The 23,503-nt window shown below is 32.3% G+C and overlaps 1 protein-coding gene across 2 annotated transcripts in view; it reads left to right on the forward strand.

Annotated features, from left to right (window-relative positions):
- The window catches only part of LOC101889356 (moesin/ezrin/radixin homolog 1), a 70,777-nt gene that overhangs the window by 31,591 nt on the left and 15,683 nt on the right, over window positions 1-23,503 (forward strand). Inside the window, exon 2 of one of the 2 annotated variants that reach the window (XM_059127354.1) lies at window positions 11,751-11,912. In XM_059127354.1, the coding sequence (XP_058983337.1) occupies window positions 11,898-11,912 (15 nt within the window). In that variant the 5' untranslated portion in view covers window positions 11,751-11,897. Of the gene's footprint in view, window positions 1-11,750; window positions 11,913-20,905; window positions 21,210-23,503 lie in introns of those variants that run through there. The other variant, XM_059127353.1, reaches the window with a different exon arrangement.

The following is a 23,503-nucleotide window of genomic DNA, read 5'->3' on the forward strand; positions in this document are numbered from 1 at the left end:
CCCAAGTTCATTTTAGTTATATAGAAAAAATAATTTTCATTAATTGTACTGAAGAAAGATTTTGTAACGATTTAAAAAAACTGAAGAGTTCCTCAAAATTATTGTGAAAGTTTGAGCTATTTCAAGCAGATTTCGTGAAGACTCATGTTTAGAAATCTAGCTTTATTTTATTCCTTGGGCAGATTCTTTTAATACCCCTTGGAAGGATTTGATTTTCCATTTCCATTTTTTGTTAATTTCTTACAAAGCAATTCATATATGAAATATAGAGTGGCCGTATACACTTCGCTGTGCCAATTTTATGGCCTTCATAAAATTAAATGACATATTTACTTTTAAAAACCATATGTGTTTTGTTTTTTATGTGACAAATGTTTTCAAATAAATGTCAATTTTCTACGCAAAAATGCTAATGGGTTGTTGGTTGAACTAAGCTGTAGGATGTACCGAAATGAAAACTAAACTAAATTGTTAATCAAAATTGTAACCTTTTTGTGAGTGTGGCACCAGACGGAATGGACTTAGATCTCTGTTTGAGAGAAATTAAGATATATCAAGTTTGACGTATTTCGCAAGTTGAGAGATATAAGTATTGAAAACTGTGATTCTTTGTGGGGGAGATACCAGAAGGGGTGGTCCCATCCTGTGTTGGAAGAGATATTAGGATGTGCCCAATTTTATGAGAAATCGGTCGCTTATTTCTCATTTTCTGAGAATTTTGCATATCAAAATAGTGAGCCGTCGTAGTCGAGGTACCAAAAGTCGTGGACCGATATATCCCATCCTCACAACCGTTCTTGTGTTAATCAAAATATTGATATGTGTGATATTTGAAGTGAATCGGATGCTTATTTCACACTTATAAAACTTATAATTATTCAAACTTTAACCCGTTGTGGGGGAGGTACCAGAAGAAGTGGCCTGAACTATCCCATCTTTATACCAGACCAAGATTTGCTAGAAATATTGTGATATGCGACAAGACGATGGGAGTCTTATTTGACATATCATAAGCGTTGAGATTATTTAAAATATTGACCCTTTGTGAGGGAGGTACGGGAAGATTGGGTCTATATTGTCCTTTTCAGGTGCGAAACCTGACCCCGCGAAGGATGATCCTTTCTTATTCTATTAGTAAAATTACTTTCATTGAAAATTGTTAATATTTTGTAGGGAGGCAATGGATTTGTTCCAAAGAGACGCAGGGTTAAAAACCGCTATTTTCAAATGATATATACCCTCTCTAACCATGTGGCTGAGAGTATAAATATTGAAGTTCAATTGGCGTATGGTGTCCGATGTCCGTCCGTCCGTCTGTCTGTCTGGCTAGTGCACACGATAACTCTCGAAAGGAGTATGCGATTTGGTCCAAACTTGGTACATCGGAATATTATTATCTAACTTAGATCGCGTTCGGAGATGGGCGATATCGGTCCACTCCTTCTGGTATCTCTCCCACAAAAAGTCGAAATTAAAAAAAAATATTTTACTGCACAGAAAAAGAAAGAATAATCCAATTTTTCTCAAAACTTTGCAAATCCCAGTATTTGACAGGTGCGAAAATGGACAGAATCGGTCCACTCCATCAAGTGCCACCCACAAAAGGGTACAAATTTTGAATAGTTATAATTTGAATAGTTATAATTCTTACAAAATGTGATGTAAGAGTATGATTGTCTTAAAATTACACACATTACAATATTTTTATGAACCCAAGGTCTGGCGTGAAGATGGAATATATCGTTCCATTTCTTCTGGCAACTCCCCACAAATGTTAAAATTTTTGAATATCCATGAGGCTCATAAAACACGAAATTGACATCCGATTCCATTCATACTTGACACATTTCAATATTTCTATCAAAACTAGATTCGTAATAAAAAATGGTACAGATGGATGGTACCCCACATAGGGTTCAAGATTTAAAAATAACAAAACGCTCAAAGAAAGCGAAATAAGCATTCAACTCTCTTCAAATTTCACACATACAAACATTTTTTGACATTTTGATAGGGTCCTCATAAAAAGGTACTTTGTTATTTTGGGGCATTGTTGAAACCATTGTCGGTCCATGTTCTAATAAAAATATGTAACACTACACCATTCATGACCGATTTCTTTTTTACGAAAAAAACGTCCATTCATCCCCAAAAACAGTGCCAAGTTTTTATGAGTTTTTTTTTTTTTTTTTTGCTTTCATGTGTTTTGTATTTTTTGTTTACTTTTCATATCCATTTTTTTCTACGTGAAAAAGTAGAACGCTTGGTTTTTGTCTGTTGTTGCTATTGTTTCCCCCTGCTATTAAACAAACACATGTTATGCAAAATATTCATAAAGAAATGCTTATTAAATCAACAATTGGTCTATTAATTACATGACGCTGTACATTTTAAATTTGCGGCTTGCGCAAGGAACTAGAATCAGAACTAAGTACTAATTAGTAAAGTGTGTTTTTTATTAATAACATATATTCATTCGTTGAGAAGCGGCAATGAAAACGGAAATACCAAAATATATTTTCGTCCCTTATCTTTGTCGATATTTACATTCTAAAATTGTCTTATCCCAATCAATAATAAAAGAAATACCGCCAATTATAAAATAGATATTTTATTTTAAATATTTAATTTTATCTAATTATCGCTAATTAAGATCTAACCCAAAAAGAAAAAAAATATTTGTTGGAATGACTCACATGATTGTTTGAAGTCCAAGAAAAAAAAACAGTTTGTCTAAGAAATGAAGTAAACCAAGGGTTATTTATTCATCCGAAATATCACAGAAATATAAACTTGGCAAAAATTGTCACCATTGCCTAGGAATGATAAAAAAAAAAAACAGATAAAAATGAAATCATAACCGGAATTAAATTCAGAAGATAACAATGGGTGAATGTTTGTTTTTTTCTTCTCTTCGAGTTATCAAAACCTTGTCTTACTTTTCACTCTCTCTCCTCTCACATCACCAGTGTCATTCATATGGTATTTGTAACTTTTTTTTTTCAAAATGCAATCTAAAATTAGATAAAAGACAGTTGGGCGGGACAAAAGAGAATAACAATAATTGGAAAATTTTTGATTATTTTTTTTTTTGAATTTTTTTTTAAATAGTAAAGAGGAAACTTTTTACTCAGTTCCTTATAAGATGTCGTGGCTGTATGCGGAATTTTATCTTTTGTTTGTGCTAAAATTAAATAATCTTACTCCTAAATGGGACATATATTTTCGCCTGAATTCTATTTTTGTTTATTCAAAAAATGTTAAAGTTATTTGCTGGAACGTTTAAAAAGACTTATATATAGTAATGTATATATATAGATGAGTTCATATGACCCAAATTGAAGTTTTCAATTTACCAAGCAATAACTGTTATCAGTAGTTCTTTACCATGAAATTCCAGCTTATTTTAGGAAACATCAATCAGTCATCAGAATTCAGGTGTGACATGTGTCAAACTGGAATGCGTTAGGCACATGGAAATTTTGTTAAGAGATATTATTGTTTAAATTACGAAACTGTGAGAAAAGAAAAACTTTCTGTGAAATAGATGTTAGGTCCTAACAAAAAAGCTTTGCATATACATTTTTGGGCTTCTAAGATTCCGAAAAATATTATTTGAAAATCCACGAGTTTTGGTCTTTTAAGTTTCCGAAAAATATTCTTTGAAAATCCACGATTTTCGGTCTTATAAGATTCCGAAAAATACTCTTTGAAAATCCACGAGTTTTGGTCTTATAAGATTCCGAAAAATATTCTTTAAAAATCCATGATCTTTTGTCTTATAAAATTCCGAAAAATATTCTTTGAAAATTCACGAGTTTCGGTCTTATAAGATTCCGAAAAATATTCTTTGAAAATCCACGAGTTTCAGTCTTATAAAATTCCGAAAAATATTCTTTGAAAATCCACGAGTTTCGTTTTAAGTTTCCGAAAAATATTATTTGAAAATCCACGAGTTTCGTTTTAAGTTTCCGAAAAATATTATTTGAAAATCCACGAGTTTGGGTCTTTTAAGTTTCCGAAAAATATTCTTTAAAAATCCATGATATTTTGTCTTATAAAATTCCGAAAAATGTTCTTTAAAAATACACGATCTTTGATCTTATATATTTCCGAAAATTATTCTTAAAAAATCCTCGATCTTTTGTCTTATAAGATTCCGAAAAATATTTCTCCTTTCATAACCATTCTTTAAAAATCATATAAAAATCTTAAATAATAAAAATATCATAAAACTCCAAAAAATCTTTAAAAATATACCATTTTTGGCTTCAAAACTCTCCAAAAATATTTTTTAAAAAGCCACTTTTATTAGCTTAAAAACCCCTCAAAATGTTCTATAAAAATCAACGATTATAGAGGCCTCCACAATTTTTAGTCTGAAAGTCTCTGAAAAATATTCTACAAAAATCCACGATTTTTGGCCTTACAGGCCTCCGACAATATCCTTAATAAATCTACCATTATCGGCGTCTACTTCCTACAAGTACAGGGTGAGATAAAAAATGAAACCGTCACGGCCCATTCCCGACGAAGCGCTGCTTGAGGCGATCGACACTTTTCTTCCGTCCAATTCCTTGATGTCGGGCTACGCTACCAGTATCACGGTAACGAGCGATGGTACACAAAAATTAATTCACATTTAAATGCTGGAGTGCTCTAACTATAGCCACATGTAGTTTTCCAGCCAATTATAAATAATCACACTATCACGCTTGAATTCCATCACGAATAACTGTTTTTCTGGAAAATTCTCACCAAATGCTTTTGGCTTAGAAATGGCAGCAGCCTAAAGTTGGTTGCAGTTTTTCATCTCACCCTGTATATTCTCTTAAAACCCACAATTAAAGGTTTCTTAAGCCCTCGAAAGAAATATTTTTTTAAATCGACAATTATTGGCTTCATAAGCCTCCTTAGATCTTCATGGAAAATTTTCCCGTAAAAATTTTCCGGATCGTCTCGTTTAAGACCTCCTAGATATATCTAGAAATAATTTGAATAACTCTATGTTTTAAGACTCATTCTAAGTGCAGAATCCCTCTCATTCAACTTATGTTATCTGGAAGTCGAAAATCGTCATTGATCTGGTCGTCATCATCATCACATTCAATAAATTTAAAAATAGAAACGATTACGCGGTTTATTCATTGAAAACTTTCAGTCTACGAATCCGTAATAATAAATCACGTGTTGCTGACATTAAGATGCAAAAAATTCCATTAATGATTCATAGAATCGTGAATTGAGCAGAGCGAGAGAGTTTTGAATCATTAATAATTTATTTCTGAATCATTAACCCAAAAAAAGGAACACAAAATCTAGATGAAATCAGAACGGAAATGTGAGTTTGTGTGAATATCTGAAATGTTTGCAATATAAGATTTAGTCTTCAATGCCTCAAATTATTCTCACTTTAAAGTTGAACTTGAATTTTGTGATAAATGTATATGCATAACACTTTGATTTCCATTTCTCTCCATTGAGGGTTAAACGGAAATCTAATTGCCAGTGTCAATCGCCACCACTACACAATAATTCAGTTTGACTATTCTTTAGAAAATACACAAAACGACGCTACTGCAATAATCTTGAATAAATAAATAAAACGTTTTTCGCACACAAAACGGAAATGACGCCTTGCCTTCCAATCACAAATTCAGACATTTTTATTCATTCAACCATTCATTCATCACAAATTCGCCCAAAATTTTAATCGTATTTTTCGATTTGGGGCATGGGAGGAGTAATATGCAAAAAATTACAGTCCCACGATGCCAATAGTGACGTATGAAAAAAAAATCTGATGCCGATGATGATTGTATTTCTCAGAAAAAAACCGTTACACAATTCAATTCAAACACAAAATCAGAGGAAATAATAAAATAAAAAAAGTTATCGTCCCAAGAAACTAGAAAACAAATTTTGTTTTTTTTTTTTTTTCTTTTTTGCCCAAATGTCAACACCACAAAAGCGTGAAATTTACGATTTTGCCCAGAATTAGTCGTCGTTCTTAATTGAATTGTGTCGTCAGTCCGCCAGTTGTGAGGAGGAAAAGTCACAGAAAATCAAGTGCATCATGTCAAAGATGAATGCTTCCCAGACATCAGATAGACATGTCAGTGAGTTTTGGCTTTGTGTTCGCTCATTCTTGACTTACAAGTGCAATGATGCATGTCTTTGTCTGGCAGCTAGTTTTTTTTAGATGTTAAGATAAAAAGCTGAAGAAGGAAGGAGTGTCATAATGTTTAATTTTTTTATTTTGAAAATCCTGAATATTCTTTAAAAATTCCCAAAAAAAATCACTGAATATCCCTAAAATAATACTCCTTACTAATCCACAATTATTGGCCTTAAAGTCTTCCGAAAAATATGCTTTGAAATTTACGACTCTGGAATTAGAAAACTATGAACAATTAATTTAAAAAAAATGTGATTGTTGGTCTTATTGGACTCTGAAAAATTGTCTTAAAAATCCCCCTATGTTTTAACTTGAAGGTCTTAAAGTCTTTAAAATCTTCAAATTTTTGGCCTTAAAATACTGCTTGCAAAATCCACGAATATTAACCTTATGGGGTCCGAGAGAATATTCCTTTAAAACCGGCGATTTTTGGTCTCATAGGCCTTCGAAAATATTCTTTAGAAATACACAACTCTTGGCTTTATAAGACACCTTTAATGCCTCCAAAAAATGTTGTTTTAATAACCACGATTTTTGTTCAGTTATTCCACGATTATTACCCAGAAGGGCCTCAAAAATATTATTAAAAAATAAAACTCACGATATTGACCTGTTCTCCTCCGAAGTTTTCACTCTCCCTGAGAATATTGGTTGGAAAAAGCATACTTGGGAGGAGGTACCACTACTGACATAGTGAAAATTTAAAATATTTACCTACAGACAATACCGCTTGTAAATGTGTACTGCGGCTAGACTATATCAAAACCTGCATCCATATTATTTTTTTAGCTTGGAGGCTTACTAAGAACTCATAATATGCCAAAATTAGTTGGGATATGTGGCAACAACGTACTAAAAAATTATACCAAATACAGTACTTTTCGTGCACTTTTAGTACACATTTCCAACACCACCTCTTTATCATAAATCAACCACCAGCAGGAACCCAAATACAAAATTTTAAAATTTAAGCTTCATCCATTCACCCTAAACCAACCTGTTCCAAATTTAGTAGCATTAAGTACAGTTAGCACATTTAGTACACTTTTCCAAAACACCTTTATATAACAAACTTAATTTCCAACCTTGATTCTCATACGAAGTTTCAAGTTTTTAGCTCTATCCGTACCCGTTATACCAAATGGTACCATTTTAGAAGTTCTCATAACCTTAAAGTTCGGTATTTCAAAAACTCTCTGACACATGTATCCTCACTGATAGAGAATACTCTCATTCCGGAACTCTAGCTCATTCCGTTTGTCTCACACAAAGTATTATTTTTTTAGTACATTGTAGTACTTTTCGTACCTTTTTAGTACGAATTTCCAAAAACCAAGCCTTATCGCAGTACTACTACTGTAGTACTTTTCGTACATTTTTAGTACGAATTTCCAAAAACCAAGCCTTATCGCAGGCCTACGCACCAAGACTGGCCTTCATGATAAATTCTAGCTAGATCAGTCAGTTATTTCACTACTCTTTTATATGTATCCAATATTTTGGTATGATGGGCTTTCAAATAGTATGCTTAAAAAAAATTCACGATTATTGGCCTCATAGGGCTCCGGAATAATATTTTCCTGATGGTCTTTTTAAAAATATCCTTCAAAAATCTAGGATTTTTGGTCGAATGTATTATGAAAAATATACGGATCCACGACTCCATTATCCCTCACAAAATATTAATTATAGATCCTCGATTCGTTTGCAGATAATCCTCCAAGAAAATATTCTCCAAAATTCTACAAGTATTGGATGGCCTAATAATATCTCAAAAGATATTCATTGAAAATACACGATTATTGATTTGATGCTTCTTAAAATATTCATTGAATCTCAACGTTATTAGACTGATGGGTCTCCATAAAAACCCACGATTATACCTGATTAATGTCCAAAAATATATTCGAAAAAATTGCTGTTATTTTCCTGGAAATGAACCTTCAAAAACATACTCGCGATTATTGGCCGGATGGTCCTTTAAAAAATAGTCTTTAAGAATTCCCAACTATGTGTCTGCTGAACCACTGAAATAGATTAGTTAAAAATCCACGATTATTGGCAGGCAGGACAAGTCCGTAAAAAACCCTGTCTAAGTTCACACTACTCCTCCGAAAAATATCTTTAAAAGTCACAAAACCAATTCTTCTGAAAAAACACACCCAATAAATTGTACTTTGTTGTCTTTGTTGTCTTCTTGATTTTCATTCATTCCATGCAAAAAGAACGAAAAATGAAAACGCAGACACACATTGCTTGTGTGGCTAGATGGTCGATGGCAATGGCACCGAACAACAAAACAGCAACGGGGGCAACAATGTCATGTAGTCTCTCCAACAACAACGCCGCCAGCAGCAGCAATAAAGACGATAAACAACAACGAGCGACACCAAACACTATTGTATACAATTAACCTCAAACTTTTGTTCATGTATCGGTGAACAATGACTGAATGACTTGTTTGTCTTCTTCTTGGGTTTTGTTCTTTCTTTCGCTTTTCATATTTGTATCTTTTTTTCAGATTCCTCTTTCATCCATAATTTTTGCAAAAAAATTAAATACATATCTTTTGGATTGCAATTTGTATTGGATTTGTTGGACTATGTGTGTGTGAGACCTCTCTGTGAGAGATAGAGAATAGATTTTTTGTGACTCTCATTATTAGGATGATCATTATCATCATCGAGAAGATCATTAACTGGGCAGACAAAACGTTTTTGGCAGTGGTTTAAGGTCGGGCTGTGTGTGTTTCTACTTTTCATTTCTTTATAATTTTTACTCTTTTTATGAAAATTAAAAAGAGCGTAATTTGTAAGCAAAAAACTCTCCTCACTCCGAAATTTTTATTCAATGACTTCTTTAAGTTTGACTCATAAAATATCAAAAAACCCCAACGTATTTTGTAAGTCTCTCTTCTCTTATTGAATGCTCACATTTCTTTATCCGTGTATGTGTGTCTATCGCATTTGTGTTTTTTGTATCATTGTGCCAAAGTAAAATCAAGTTCAAGGCAAATTACTTTTCATCGGTAATTTATTATTAATACATTAATTTTTAGTAAATTATTGTTTTTGTTTATTATACTTTTTATTATTCCTGCACACTGTCAGAGAAATGAAGACATCGAACTCAGTGAAATTTACTTGCCTCTCCTACCTCTCTCTTTCTCCAGACCCTTTTTTCATGATGATTGCAATAAACATCATTTAAATTTGTCTGGTCGTGTGTGTGAGCGTTGTTTTGTTTTAGATTTTTATCTTGATCTTAATTCTTGACCGTTAAATTTAAATATTATTGCTGTTTGGATTTTTTTGTTTTCGTTTTAATTTGTGGTTTTTGGCATGAATGAAGATTATTATTAACTCTGCTCTCCGTCGCGACGTGACCATGACAAATAAATTGTTATTCTGAATAAAAGTGAAACGATATTTAGTTTGAAACGTTTTGTTAACAACATGCGACGAGTTTGATTTTTTTCGTATACACAAAATAATAATTTAATCATTTTGTATTTTAAGAAAAACTTTTTGTCATAATTGATTTTTTGAGAATAACTTACTAAGGCCTATTAGATCCATAATCGTGGATTTGTTGAGACTTTGTTTTGGAATCCAATAATCATGGATTTTAAATTTATAATTTTTAAATGCCTATCAGTCTATCATGGATTTTGTAATAATTATATTTTGTACGAACAATAACTAATTGTGGATTTTTAATAATTAGATAATCGATAATAAATAATTTTAGGACTTTTTATAAAATATTTTTCGAATCAATCTTGGATTTGTTAACATATTTTTAAAAACTCTCAGTTTAATAATCACAGATTTCCGAAGCATATTTTTTTGTTCAAAAGACGACGTTTTTAGTTCAATAATCGTTGAATTTAATTGCGGATTTTTAGAAGATATATTTTGAAGGACCTTCAGCAGAATAAAAGCGATTTTTGAAAGAATAAGAATGAATAAAAATATCTTTTAATCATGGATTTATTTACGAAGGCACGCGATAATCGTGGAAATTCTAAGACGATTTAGCCCTGTCCATCCGTCCGTCTGTTGTAATCACTCCAGACTCAAAACCAATAAAAATAGGAAGCTAACATTTGGTACAGATCAGTTTTTTGTCTGCAGGCATGTCAAGTTCGAAGATGGACTATATCAGTCCCCATATAACTGTACCCCCGATATTCGGTATTTTTATTTTCCATAAAATTGTCTGAAAATCCACAAAAAAATTCCTTCTGAGTATTTTACCCCCGGAAGAGTATTGTCTATATAGGTTCAACCTCAAGTTCTTCCTAAGCACTTTACTCCTTGGAAGAGAAATGTCTATATAGGTCCACGATACAACGGCATCTCCCGATATTCGATATTTTGACGATTTCAGGAACATTATTCACCGAAATTGTTTCATATTTCGTATTTAGAGTTCGTAATGGAAACTACAGTCTATGACATAAAATTGTGTATGCAGGTTCATGTCTTCGCCCCATATATCAGTTTCTCCCTATATTCGATAGTTTGACTATTTTAGGTACAATATTCACCGAAATTGCTTGAAATTTCGTATTTGAAGTTCCTAATAGGTACTACAGCCTGTGACAGAAAATTGTCTATTCAGCTCTAGGTCTTAGTATAGCTCCAATATAACGGTACCTTCCTATATTCGGTATTTTTATGATTTTAGCTATATTATACACTGGATTTTTTTTCAAGTTTCGTATTTGAATATTGTAATGGCTTATGACAAAATTTGCCTATGCAGGTCCACGTATGGACCCCAATATAACGGCTATATTCGATTTTTTTTTATAATTTTAACAGAATTTTTAACGGATTTTATTTTTTGAAAATTTTCGAACTTCGTTCCAAATGGTGGAGAATTTTCAGTATATAAAAAAAAAATAGAGGGTAATAAGCAAGACATATTTTATGTTCAAATTATTTCCATATTTCTTCTTTTTTGTCTTCTCATGAAAATTGTCCTGTCTTCGTGAATATTGATATTCATTTTTCTGGATATTTATTGATAATTTACTCTTAGCTAGGCTATTATTCATATATTCATTGCCATATTTGGCGATCAGTATAATATCAAATTCATTCAGTTGATGTTAACTGGCTTTTTCTGTTTTAGGTTATTTACAAAAAAAAAAAAAATTGCAAACAAATATAAAAAATTGCTTACTGTCTGTATTGTATTTGATTGCATTTTAAATACATCAACAATAAAAAATAACCTTAAATTGACAAACAGTTGTAAACAAAAAGTTGATGTATTTATAAGGCAATGTTATTGATTACAAAAATAACAACTTTCTATAAATATGAATCACGTATTTATGGAGATATAATGAGTAACAATATTTTGTGAATTGTTTTTAATTGCCAAAGTAAATACTTTTTTTTAAATTTCTATATTTGTTAATGAGTAATATTATTTTGTGAATTATTTTTAATTCTGTAAATAAATATGTTATTGCAAATGTTTCTTTTTTTCTTAAAATTATTCACCAATTTAAAATTACATGAAGTTTAATTGTATTTTTTTCCTCTTTTCATTGCAGATCCCATTTCAATACCTTTGTACAATCAAAATTTAATACACAATCATCTATAGTCGTGTATATATAAACAAAATTACAATTCTTTTTTAATAATTTTTGGATTTATTTTGTTTTAAATTGTAAAAGGAATAATTCAACGCAAGCAAAATGTCACGCAAAGCGGTAAGTGTTGCAATTTTTTATTAATATTTTTAAAAGAAATAATAACAAAAATGATTTAAAAAATATAAATAAAATAATAATGTAAAAATAATAAAAAGAAAAAAATAATAGACTGATCATAAAACAGAAGTAATAAAAATACCATAAGAAATAAATAAATAAAAAAATAATAGTGATATAATAATAATATTAATAATAATAATAATAATAATAATAATAATAATAATAATAATAATAATAATAATAATAATAATAATATATAATAATAATAATAATAATAATAATAATAATAATAATAATAACAATAATAATAATTCTAAAATAATACTATTAATAGGATTTTACACATATGTTTTCTTTTTGTTTTAATCGATTGGGCTGAGCCTAAAAGCAGTCTAATTTAGAAAATAAAAAAAGGCCATGGTAGAATTAAGAAGGTAAAGCCATGCAATCGTATGTTTACAATTTTTAGTCAAAATTAGTCGTTTGACAACGTCTCATTGTCAAAATTTATGTTTATAAATCCATTGTATACACAGAAATAAGAGATGGAAACCTGCTTTTGTTCAGAGAAATTTGACAAGGTAAATTACAGAAAATGCAGAGATGGATAGTCTACAAAAAAAATAAAAAACTGCAACAAAATCAAACGCCATAATTTTTACATTTTTTTTTTTAATTTTATTGAATAAAAGCAAAAATTGTCGGAAATAGCATCAAATTTTAGAATAAGTTTAGATTTGTTGGAAATGGTCACCTTTGGTACGAATTACGGTCTTCAAATGGCCAATGAAACCGTCATACGCTGCCCGAATGTTGCTCTGCGGTATTTTGAACCATTCCCAGCGAAGCGCTTGCGTGATCTTTGGTATTTTTTAGTGCCAACATTATTTACCGGAATCGTTTCGAATTTCGCATGTGAAGTTCGTAATAGATACTTCATCCCATGCCAGAAAATTGTCTGTGCAGGTCCACGTCTTCGTATAGCCCCCATATAACAGTACCGTACCCCCTATACTATTTTGATGATTTTAGCTACATTATAAACAGATTTTTCTTCAAGTTTCGCATTTAAATATTGTAATAACTTATGACAAAAGTTGCCTATGCAGGTCCACGTCGTCGTATAGGCATTCGGTATTTTTAAGATTTTAACAGAATTTTTAACGGATTTTATTTATTTATTTTTTTTTTTTGGAAATTGCCAAATTTGTGCCAAAAGTTCGGCCCGGCCAAACTTACAGCTTTTTACTTGTTTTTTCTTACCCTGTATAATGGTTCACTGAGATTTAACCAATGGTCGGCTGGGAGATTTTTTATTCAACCAACATCCCAAATTAATTGGCAACACAAACACTGCAGTTTCGACCAATTTGTAATGGGTATTTCAGGTGTTGCTTGACATTATGCAATTTCATTCTTCATTCATGTCTCAAATTCAAATCACTCCTCCCATTTAAACCCAAATCACTTCAAAAGCCAAATGCAAAAATTGGCGCGTGACTTTTTTGTCACAATTTGTTGGTTCATTAAAATAAAAATAAAAAAACAGAAAAAAAACTATTTAAAATATTTTTGCACTCTGTTAATGGTGGCAGTAATATTGGCGTCATTACGTGCCAACAACTATTAGCTGATGTTATGGACTCAATTAAATAAAAAGAAAAAAACAAAATATACAAATGTCACATTTGCCAAATGTGATATGGCCTAGTAGCGAGATACACAAATTTATAACTTAACCCCATATCTCTCCCCTCCCTTTCAACTGCTCATAAATTTTAATTGGATGCGCATATATTTTGCAACAACTTATGCCGATGATGATGACGATAGTTTATTCAAATTGATAATGAATAAATTATTTGGACGTGTCATTGGCTTTTTTGTCTCAGCTCTTCATCGTTATGTTATCAAGGGAAAAACTATCAGAGATAAAATGGTTTACTTTTTTTGGAACACCAATGGGGAAGTGTTAGTGTTATTTGCAAAACAAAAAAAAAAAACGACAAATGTAAATCCCCTTCATGAAATTTGGAATATTTATAACGTAGGTTTTCGGTATGGAAAAATTTAACACTTTTAATTTTTTTATTGATTCCTAGTAGAAAATTGTTGAAGAATTATTATTTTTTTTTTTTTTTGATTTTTATGAAAATATTTCAAAGGAGATATAATGAGAATAATTGTGAATATGTTAGCTAAATTTTTATACCCTACACCTTGGAAAGGAGGGTATAATAAATTTTTTATTCCGTTTGTAATTCCTTTAAATATTCGTCATAGACCCCATAAAGTAGAGGCTGAGATAAAAGAAACTGCAACATGGCCTTCAAACGGCCAATGAAACCGTCACACGAATGTTGCTCTGGGGTATTTTGGGGCATTCCCGGCGAAGCTCTTGCTTGAGGGGATGGACACTTTGGTATTTTTTACCTTGCTGTGGAAAATACTCCAAACACAATAGTCCAACGGATTGGTATCCGGAGATTTTGGGGGCCATTGTGCGCTGGAAATGAAGCGAGGAATCTCATTTTGTAACCATTCTAGGGTGGCGCGTGCTGAGTGCGATGGTGCTGAGTCCTGTTCGAATGTCCAAGGTCTGCAGCCAAAATGTTTACGTGTCCAAGGTTTTAATACACCCTCCAGAATATTTTCGCGATAATATTCGGCATTTATTCTGATGCCACGGTCGATTAATACGAGCGGAGAGCGATCATCGGCTGTTATGGCAGCCCACACCATCACCATGGCCGGCGCTTCAGTTCTGGTGGTCAACCGAAGGTGCAAATTTTCAGCTAACCTCTTTGGCAAGTAAGCACGATCATTTTGTTTGTTTACAAATTGCTGGACAATGAATGTTTTCTCATCGGAGAAAACCAAATTCGGCAGTTAACCACTTTCGGCCAAGCGAAGCAACTCTTTAGCTCTTTTGAGTCTATTTTCTTTCTGTTGCGGTGTAAGTTTGCACTTTTTACAATTCAATGGCTTTACCACAAACTCATTTTTCAGTATTTGGCGAATGGAATATTGTGAAATGTTCAGCTCTCGAGCCAATCAAGTCGCTTCTTTACTTTTCGAACCATTTCTGCCAGCCAAATATAAAGAAATCACACTATCACGCTCGAATTCCATCACGAATAACATTTTTTTCTGGAAAATTCTCAGTAAAATGACTGAAGTTGGTTGCAGTTTTTTCATCTCACCCTTTATATATATTCATGATCAGCATACAATTCTAAGTCGATGTTGAAATCACGATACAGCTACATTATTAGCTTTAAAATTTGGCACAGTAGTTTGAATTGTATATAGGATGCATAACAATAATTTAAATTGATAATCTGTTTTTTTTTTAACTTCTGATAATAAATATTTAACTTCTGGTAATAAATTAAGTTCTGGGAATAAATCAATTATATATCGACCCTCCAAAACTATGACGAACGCACAATTGTGGCGTAGTAAATTTTTTCGAAATTTCTAATTTTTTAATAAATTAAATAATCAATTAGCTTTGTGATAATGAGACGTCTGCAAATTAGCCATATTATTGACGTACTTCTCGATGATAGGAATCTCTCATTTGGCGATGGTGTTGTGTACTTGAAAATTGAAATTTTCAAAATTGCTGTTCAAAAAACCTCTCATAAATTTTCGAATAGCCCGATGCGATTAAGATCTTGAGAAATGATTTTTGTATCTAACCAGAAATGAAAAAAATGTGTATTTTATCTCTGGCCTTCGTCGTCTCCGTCAATTTGGCTGTCAGTCACATTCCTTAGATTTAATCGTCATGGTATTGACGTCATTGCTACAAAGCGTTTAATTTTTTCTTTAAATTATTGGTTCGTTTGTCGTCATTAGTTGATAAGGATACCATACCGTGAAATTCTCATGAAATTATATAACCGCAATTGATAAGATGTAATCAGATTTTATGTGGTGGACGTGTTACATAAAAATAAAATTTGGTTAAATTCAGTTGGAGTTACGATTTAGGGCTATATTAGTTGTGTATATAGAAAAAATCCGCATCAGATGAGGACATATAAATTGTCCTTAGCTATATACTTAAAAAATAGAATGAGCCTTATAGAATATTCTAGAAAATCCATGATGATTTTTCCTCCGGCAATTCTTCTGATGAATCTTGAAAAAAATATTCTTTCAAAATCCCCGAATACGAATAATATAGGGTCCTTTAAAAACTATACTTTAAAATTCCACAATTATTTGTCGGATGATCCTTGAAAAATATTTTTTAAAAAATCAAAATTATTACTCTAGTGGTCCTAAAAATATTCTTTAAAATATACACGATTTCTTCTGAGGTAGTACATAAAAATATATATTTTTTAATATAGTAATATTACTGTGGTAGTCCTTAAAAATATTCCTTAAAAATCTACGATTTTTTTCGTTGGTCTTTGAAAAAGTTTCTCTTAAAAGGCATTTGTCGATTATTCCTCGAAAAAATATTCTTTAAAAAAAAATATTTTGTAAAATCCACGATTAAAATACAGGGTGAGATAAAAAAACTGCAACAAAGTCAAACGCCATAATTTTTACATTTTTGTTTTTAAATTTTAAATTGTCGGATATAGCATCAACTTTTAGAATAAGTTTAAATTTGATCGTTTGATCGAATTTGATGATTGATAATGAAACCGTCACACGCTCCCCATTCCCTGCGAAGCGCTTGCTTGAGGTAATCGACACGTTGGTATTTTTTAGTGCCAAACTTCCTTTCCAAAATACTCCAGACACAATAGTCCAACGGATTGGTATGCGGAGATTTTGGTGGCCTTTGTGCGCTGGAAATGAAACGGGGAACCTCAATTTTTAACCATTCTTTTGTGGCCCGTGCTGAGTGCGGTGGTGCTGAGTCCTGTTGGAATGTCCAAGGTCTGCGGCCAAAATGTTTGCGTGTCCAAGGCTTTAATACACCCTCTAGTATATTTTCGCGATAATATTCGGCATTTATTCTGATGCCACGATAATTAATAATTAATCGAGCGGAGAGCGACCATTGGCTGTTATGGTGGCCCACACCATCACCATGGCCTTCGCTTGAGTTCTGGTGGCCAACCGAAGGTGCACATTTTCAGCTGACCTCTTTGTCAAGTAAACACGATCATTTTGTTTGTATACAAACGAATGGACAACGAATGTTTTCTCATCGGAGAAAATCATATTCGGCAATTCACCATTTTCGGCCAAGCGAAGCAACTCTTTAGCTCTTTTCAGTATATTTTTTTCTGTTGCGGTGTAAGTTCTTGCACTTTTAGAAATTTCAGCGGCTTTAGCCCGAGCTCATTTTCAAAAATTGCCGAATATAATATTGCGATATGTTCAGCTCACGAGCAATTTTTTGGTCACTGCGACGGTTTTGATCAAGTCGTTTCTTTCCTTTCGAATCATTTCTGCTGATGTTGCTGTTTTCTTCAGTCCACTTCCTTGACGTCGGGTTACGCTACCAGTATCTCCGTAACGAGCGATGGTAAGAGACACAAAAGATTTATTCACATTGAAATGCTGGAGTGCTCTAACGATAGCCACTTGTGGTTTTCCAGCCAAATATAAAGAAATCACACTATCACGCTTAAATTCCATCACGAATAACTTTTTTCTGGAAAATTCTCTCCAAAATGCTTCTGTACGCTTCTAAACAATATAATGAGCTGTCACTGGAATTATTTTAACAGCTGTCGGACGATTGGCTTAGAATCGACAGCGGTCTGAAGTTGGTTGCAGTTTTTTCATCTCACCCTGTACTTGAAATAATTTCTAAATCATAATCCCTTAAATATTTTGCTTTAAAAATCTGTTATTTATGCCCTGGTAGATCTTTTAATAATCCGTAAATTAATGTTAGAGTATTACAAATTCTATCTCTTACAGCCCACCAAAAAATCCACCTTCCCACAATAATAAAATGAACATTTTTTTTGAACTGTGATTCATAATTAAAGCCCTCGTTTAAATTATTTTTAGACATGTTTTTTCGGGCCATGTTTATTTTTCGATAATTTGTTGTGTGTGTGTGTCGACGTCTGCTCTCTGCCTCACCTTCATTGTTGGAAACCATGACTAATTAAAACAAGCAATTGTTTCGATGACGTTGTCCCTATTCATTTGGTTGTTGTTCAAATGCTCGACCATACCCTCTACCTCCACTTGGGGTGACCACCCACACACTAATGGTACTACTGCTGCTGCTGCAGTGGCAACAAACTGTCAAATGCACTCAATTGACTGACAAACTGACTCATCATCCATCATCATCGTGGTCGTCCGATTCGATATTTTCAGATTGTTTATGATTTCTAGTTCTTCTAGTTGTTTTTGCGTCGTCTATTAATTGTGGATTGTGTCAGTACACACGAATTGTTATGCCTTCACTTAAAAACAAAAAAAAACAGAAAATAATCAGAGAAGTATGGCAAGAGTTGTATGCCGCTTTTGTGGGCGGGCGGCCTGTGTAATATTTTCCAGAGTCTACTACCAATGTAAACAATAAAAATACAAATCAAAACCACTTGATTCCTCCTCTCGAAGTTCCCTCTTCAATCAAAATGATATTGACCCACAAAGCAGATACCTGTACATAAAAATCGTTGTCTATGGATATTTTAAGGTGGGGTTTTTTTTTTGTACATTCCAAAAATATTTTTGTATGTGTGAGAATTTTTTGATAGTTACCCTTACCTCAATATCAAAATTTAAAGGCAGCCTTTTTTTTGTTTCATTTTGTTTGCTTTTTATATTCCTTTTTTTTTAGAGGAACAATCACACTAACCCATATAAATATATTGGGACTAATGACTAAGTTTAGATTTGTTTTAATTCTGTTTCTTTGCTTTACCTTTACCACCCAGACGTCAATCATTTTCTTTCAACGAAATTGATTTGACTCATCCCAGGTACCCTATAATGAGCATAAGTGACATTGTTTTCGGTTTATTTGTTTGTTATAAGTGAAATATGATTTATTATAGTCCTTTAAAATATATTTGAAAGAAAAATACGTTTTAAGCCTTGATAGTCCTTAAAATCTTAAAAAAAATAATGATAATCCTTGAGAAAAAAAGGCAAAACAAGTAAAAAAGCAGTAATTTCGGCCGGGCCGAACTTTTAATACCCTCCACCATTTGGTACAAATTTGGCAATTTCCAAAAAAAAAAAAAAATAAAAAAAAATCCGTTAAAAATTCTGCTAAAATTTTAAAAATACCGAATGCTTATACGACGACTTTGACCTGCATAGGCAACTTTTGTCATAAGTTATTACAATATTTAAATGCGAAACTTGAAGAAAAATCTGTTTATAATGTAGCTAAAATCATCAAAATACCGAATATGTGGGGTACCGTTATATGGGGGCTATACGAAGACGTGGACCTGCACAGACAATTTTCTGGCATGGGCTGAAGTATCCAATACGAACTTCACATGCGAAATTTGAAACAATCCCGGTAAATAATGTCGCTAAAATCATCAAAATACCGAATATCGGGGGGTACGGTATATGGGGGCTATACGAAGACGTGGACCTACATGGCCCATTTTCTGTTTTATGCTGCAGTATCTATTACGAACTTCAAATACCAAATTTGGAACGATTCCGTTAAATAATGTCGCTAAAATCATCAAAATACCGAATATCGGGGGGTATTGTTATATGGGGGCTATATGAAGACGTGGACCTACATGGCTGTAATATCCGTTACGAACATAAAATACCAAATTTGAAACGATTCCGGTAAACAATGTCGCTAAAATCATCAAAATACCGAATATCGGGGGGTACCGTTATATGGGGGCTACACGAAGGCGTGGACCTGCACAGATAATTTTCTGTCTTAGGTTTTAGTATCTATTACGAACTTCAAATGCCAAATTTGAAACAATTCCGGTGAATAATGTCGGTAAAATCATCAAAATACCGAATATCGGGAGGTACCGTTATATGGGGGCTATATGAGAACTTGGACCTACATGGCCCATTTACGAACTTAACCTGCCTACTGGCAAAATATACATGTGTGCAAAATTTTAGCCTTCTATCTCAATTTGTTCGAAAGATAGCGTGATTACAACAGACAGACAGACAGACGGACAGACAGACAGACACACAGACAGACAGACGGACATGGCTAAATCGTCTTAGAATTTTACGCTGATCAAGAATATATATACTTTGTTGGGTCTGACATGAGTATGTCGAGGAGTTACAAACGGAATGACAAAATTAATATACCCTCCATAGTATGGTGGAGGGTATAAAAACAAATATCCAGATAATAGTTCTAAATTGCTGGTCCTTGAACAATCCACAATTTTAGTTCTGACGGAATTTTGTAAAATTTTCTTTATGGACAGCTATAACAATAGGGTACCCTAGATGACCAATCTGGCCAGCTATTTCCGTTTTCGACTATTTTTTCTAATTATTTTATAGGCCGTCAACCACCACCACCTGTCAGTCAATCAAACATTTACCACCAATAGACTAATTTTTTATATTGTTTGTTTAATAAATAAGAGAGAGAGTTGTTGTTGTAGTTGTTTTAGAACAATAATTGTAGGTGTGGTGCATTTGCTTTGTTTCCCTTGCTGGCGTTGTTGTTTTTGTTGCTTGTGTGCTTTTCCGTTTGTTTTCCCCGTTGGGAACATTGTCAGTAGTAGTAGTAGTAGAAATTGGTAACAAATGACTACTGAACGACTAAATGCAATAACAACAACAACAATGAGGACCGGTAGGAGAGAAAACAAACGCACAGCTCTGGAAAATGTTGAAATATAAAAAATGCGAGATGGTGGAGAAAATTCTATTTCGTGGCGTTTGCTTTTTCATTCATTTTCATTTTCAGTTGACTTTTTTTGTTTTAGTTTTGCTTCATTTTCCCCACTACGGTTTTCAATTACAATCACTGTCGTCGCCGCGTCGGTCGCCAACATGACTTTTAGTTGTCTTCTAGTCCTCCGTTAACAATAAAGTGCAAATTTCGTTTTGTAACCGGAACAAAAGAACAAAATTTTGAAACGCTTTGATGAAAACCACCCGCGCTCATTTATACACAGTTCAAGGATTAGCGTTGCAAATTAATCTGAAAATTGAATTTGAAAACAATTTTGTAAAGCTTTTGCAAAACTAAAGTGATTTGTGCGCCCTCACATTGGAAACCCCTTTGTAACAATTTTGAATCTATTTAAAACGCATCTTGACCAAATGGTTGTCTCCGATAATCGTATACGGCTGCGGCGTTACAGTGCCAGTTTAAAAACAAAAACGGTTAGTTCTGTTGGATTTTGTCATAATTTTTGTGAAATTGATTTAAATATGAAACAATGAATATTCCGTTAAGTGTGATTTCAATAAAATGTTTAAAAATAAAAATTATAAATATATATGTAAGAGAATATAAATATACTCTGTGGTTTCTCAAAGTACATTTCAAGAAGCTGAAATCAAAATGTCAAGATAAATATAGCCTTAAAAAGCAAGGTCAAGCCAACTCGCTTGAAAAAATAAAGCCAAGACACCGTCAATAATTAACATCAAGGGTTATCTTTATAAAAGGATTACCAAAGGACTAACTAAAAAGATATTTTTTGTTAGTAGCGTTTCTACATAATAAGAATGTAAAATACCAAGAAATGGTGAAATTAAATGAAAAATATGACTAAAACGTAAGAAGTACACAAAATCGTGATTTACCCTTATATAGGGGCTATGGTAGAAAGTGGGACGACATGACACATTTTTTTGAAGCAATGGTTCCTAAAGCAATTCAAAGCTATCTATAAATTTTCAAAGTAATATATCTCAAAATATTGTCATACCTATGTATATGGACAAGGCTATGTCCATTTCGTATCGGACTTAATAAATCTATATCTATAAAGAGGAAAATGTTTGTATGTTTGTTTGTTTGTTTGTTTGTAATTTATGGACTCGAAAACCACTGAATAGATTTTCCTGAAAATTTCCATATATACTGCAACATCGCCTGAAAGTAACATAGGCTATATACATTTTTGAATTTCCACTTGGAACTGGAGATATAGCATCAGAATCGGAGGTACCTCCCAAAAATTTACATTTTATATGCACATATCTATTTATTGGTTGAAGATACAGTATCCAAATTAAATCCAAATACGTAATGGAATTTGGAACAAAAATAAGTTTGCCAAATTATATTGTAATCGGTTCAGATTTGGATATAGCTCCCATACATATTTTCGACCGATTTCGTTTATTTGATGCCTCAAACACAATATGAACGTTCGATTCCAATGAAATTTGGAATGTGTGACGGGATTTAATCCGAAAATAAATTTGTCAAATTATATTGAAATCGGTTCAGATTTGGATATAGCTCCCATATATATTTTCGGCCGATTTCATGTATGGTGGACCAAACACGATATGTATTTCCAATTGTGATGAAATTTTGAAATAAGTAACGGAATTGGGAGCCAAAATGAATTGGTCAAATTAAATTGAAATCGGTTCAGATTTGGATATAGCTCCCATATACATTTTCGGCCGATTTCATGTATGGTGGACCAAACACGATATGTATTTCCAATTGTGATGAAATTTAAAATAAGGAACGGAATTGGGAGCCAAAATGAATTGGTCAAATTAAATTGAAATCGGTTCAGATTTGGATATAGCTCTGATATATATTTTCGACCGATTTCATGTATTTTATGCACCATACACGATATGTATGTTGCATTCGAAAGAAATTTGGAATATGTATCGGGATTTTGATTACAAAATAAATAGCTCCCATATATATATACAAATATATATATATATATATATATATATATATATATATATATATATATATATATATATATATATATATATATATATATATATATATATATATATATATGTATATATATATATATGTATATATATATATATATATATATATATATATATATGTATTATAGGCCGATTTCACATATTTGACGCACCAATTTCAATAAAATATGAAAGGTGTGGCGAAGTTTGGTGTAAAAGTAATTTGTTTAAAATTATATTAAAATCGGATCAGATTGGGATATGATTTTAATAAGAACCATTGACCCACAACGCCTTAGGCTAACACTAAAAAACAACACAACAATTGATTTGAAATACGCTTATTACGGCGAAGTATGTTGCTATCTCGAATTCACTATTTGCAATAGAAATGCCACTCAAATTCAAAAGATTGCAGTTTACTGCACGATTGGTATTTGCTATGAAATAATTAAATCCGAAGGACAAACGCTTCGTGTATGTATGCCATGTTACTGCTTTTCTAATGGTTTTGGTTATTTACGCATTAAAGTAGTGCAATATTTTTTTTTTTGTTTTTTTTTTTAACCAACATATATTCGTAAGTAAAATTTTGAATGCATATAAAATCAAAAGGGGTAGCGAAGTGCACCGGGTTCAGCTAGTATTATATAAATATTATGACGTGCCAGGTTTGGACTATATTGGTGACTTCCTTCACTTTTTATAAGATATGTGATTATTTTTAGAAAATATTAAAATGTGCATGAGCTACCAGATAT

This window comes from Musca domestica, unplaced genomic scaffold, assembly GCF_030504385.1.
Source record: "Musca domestica strain aabys unplaced genomic scaffold, Musca_domestica.polishedcontigs.V.1.1 44, whole genome shotgun sequence".
Lineage (NCBI taxonomy): Eukaryota > Metazoa > Arthropoda > Insecta > Diptera > Muscidae > Musca > Musca domestica.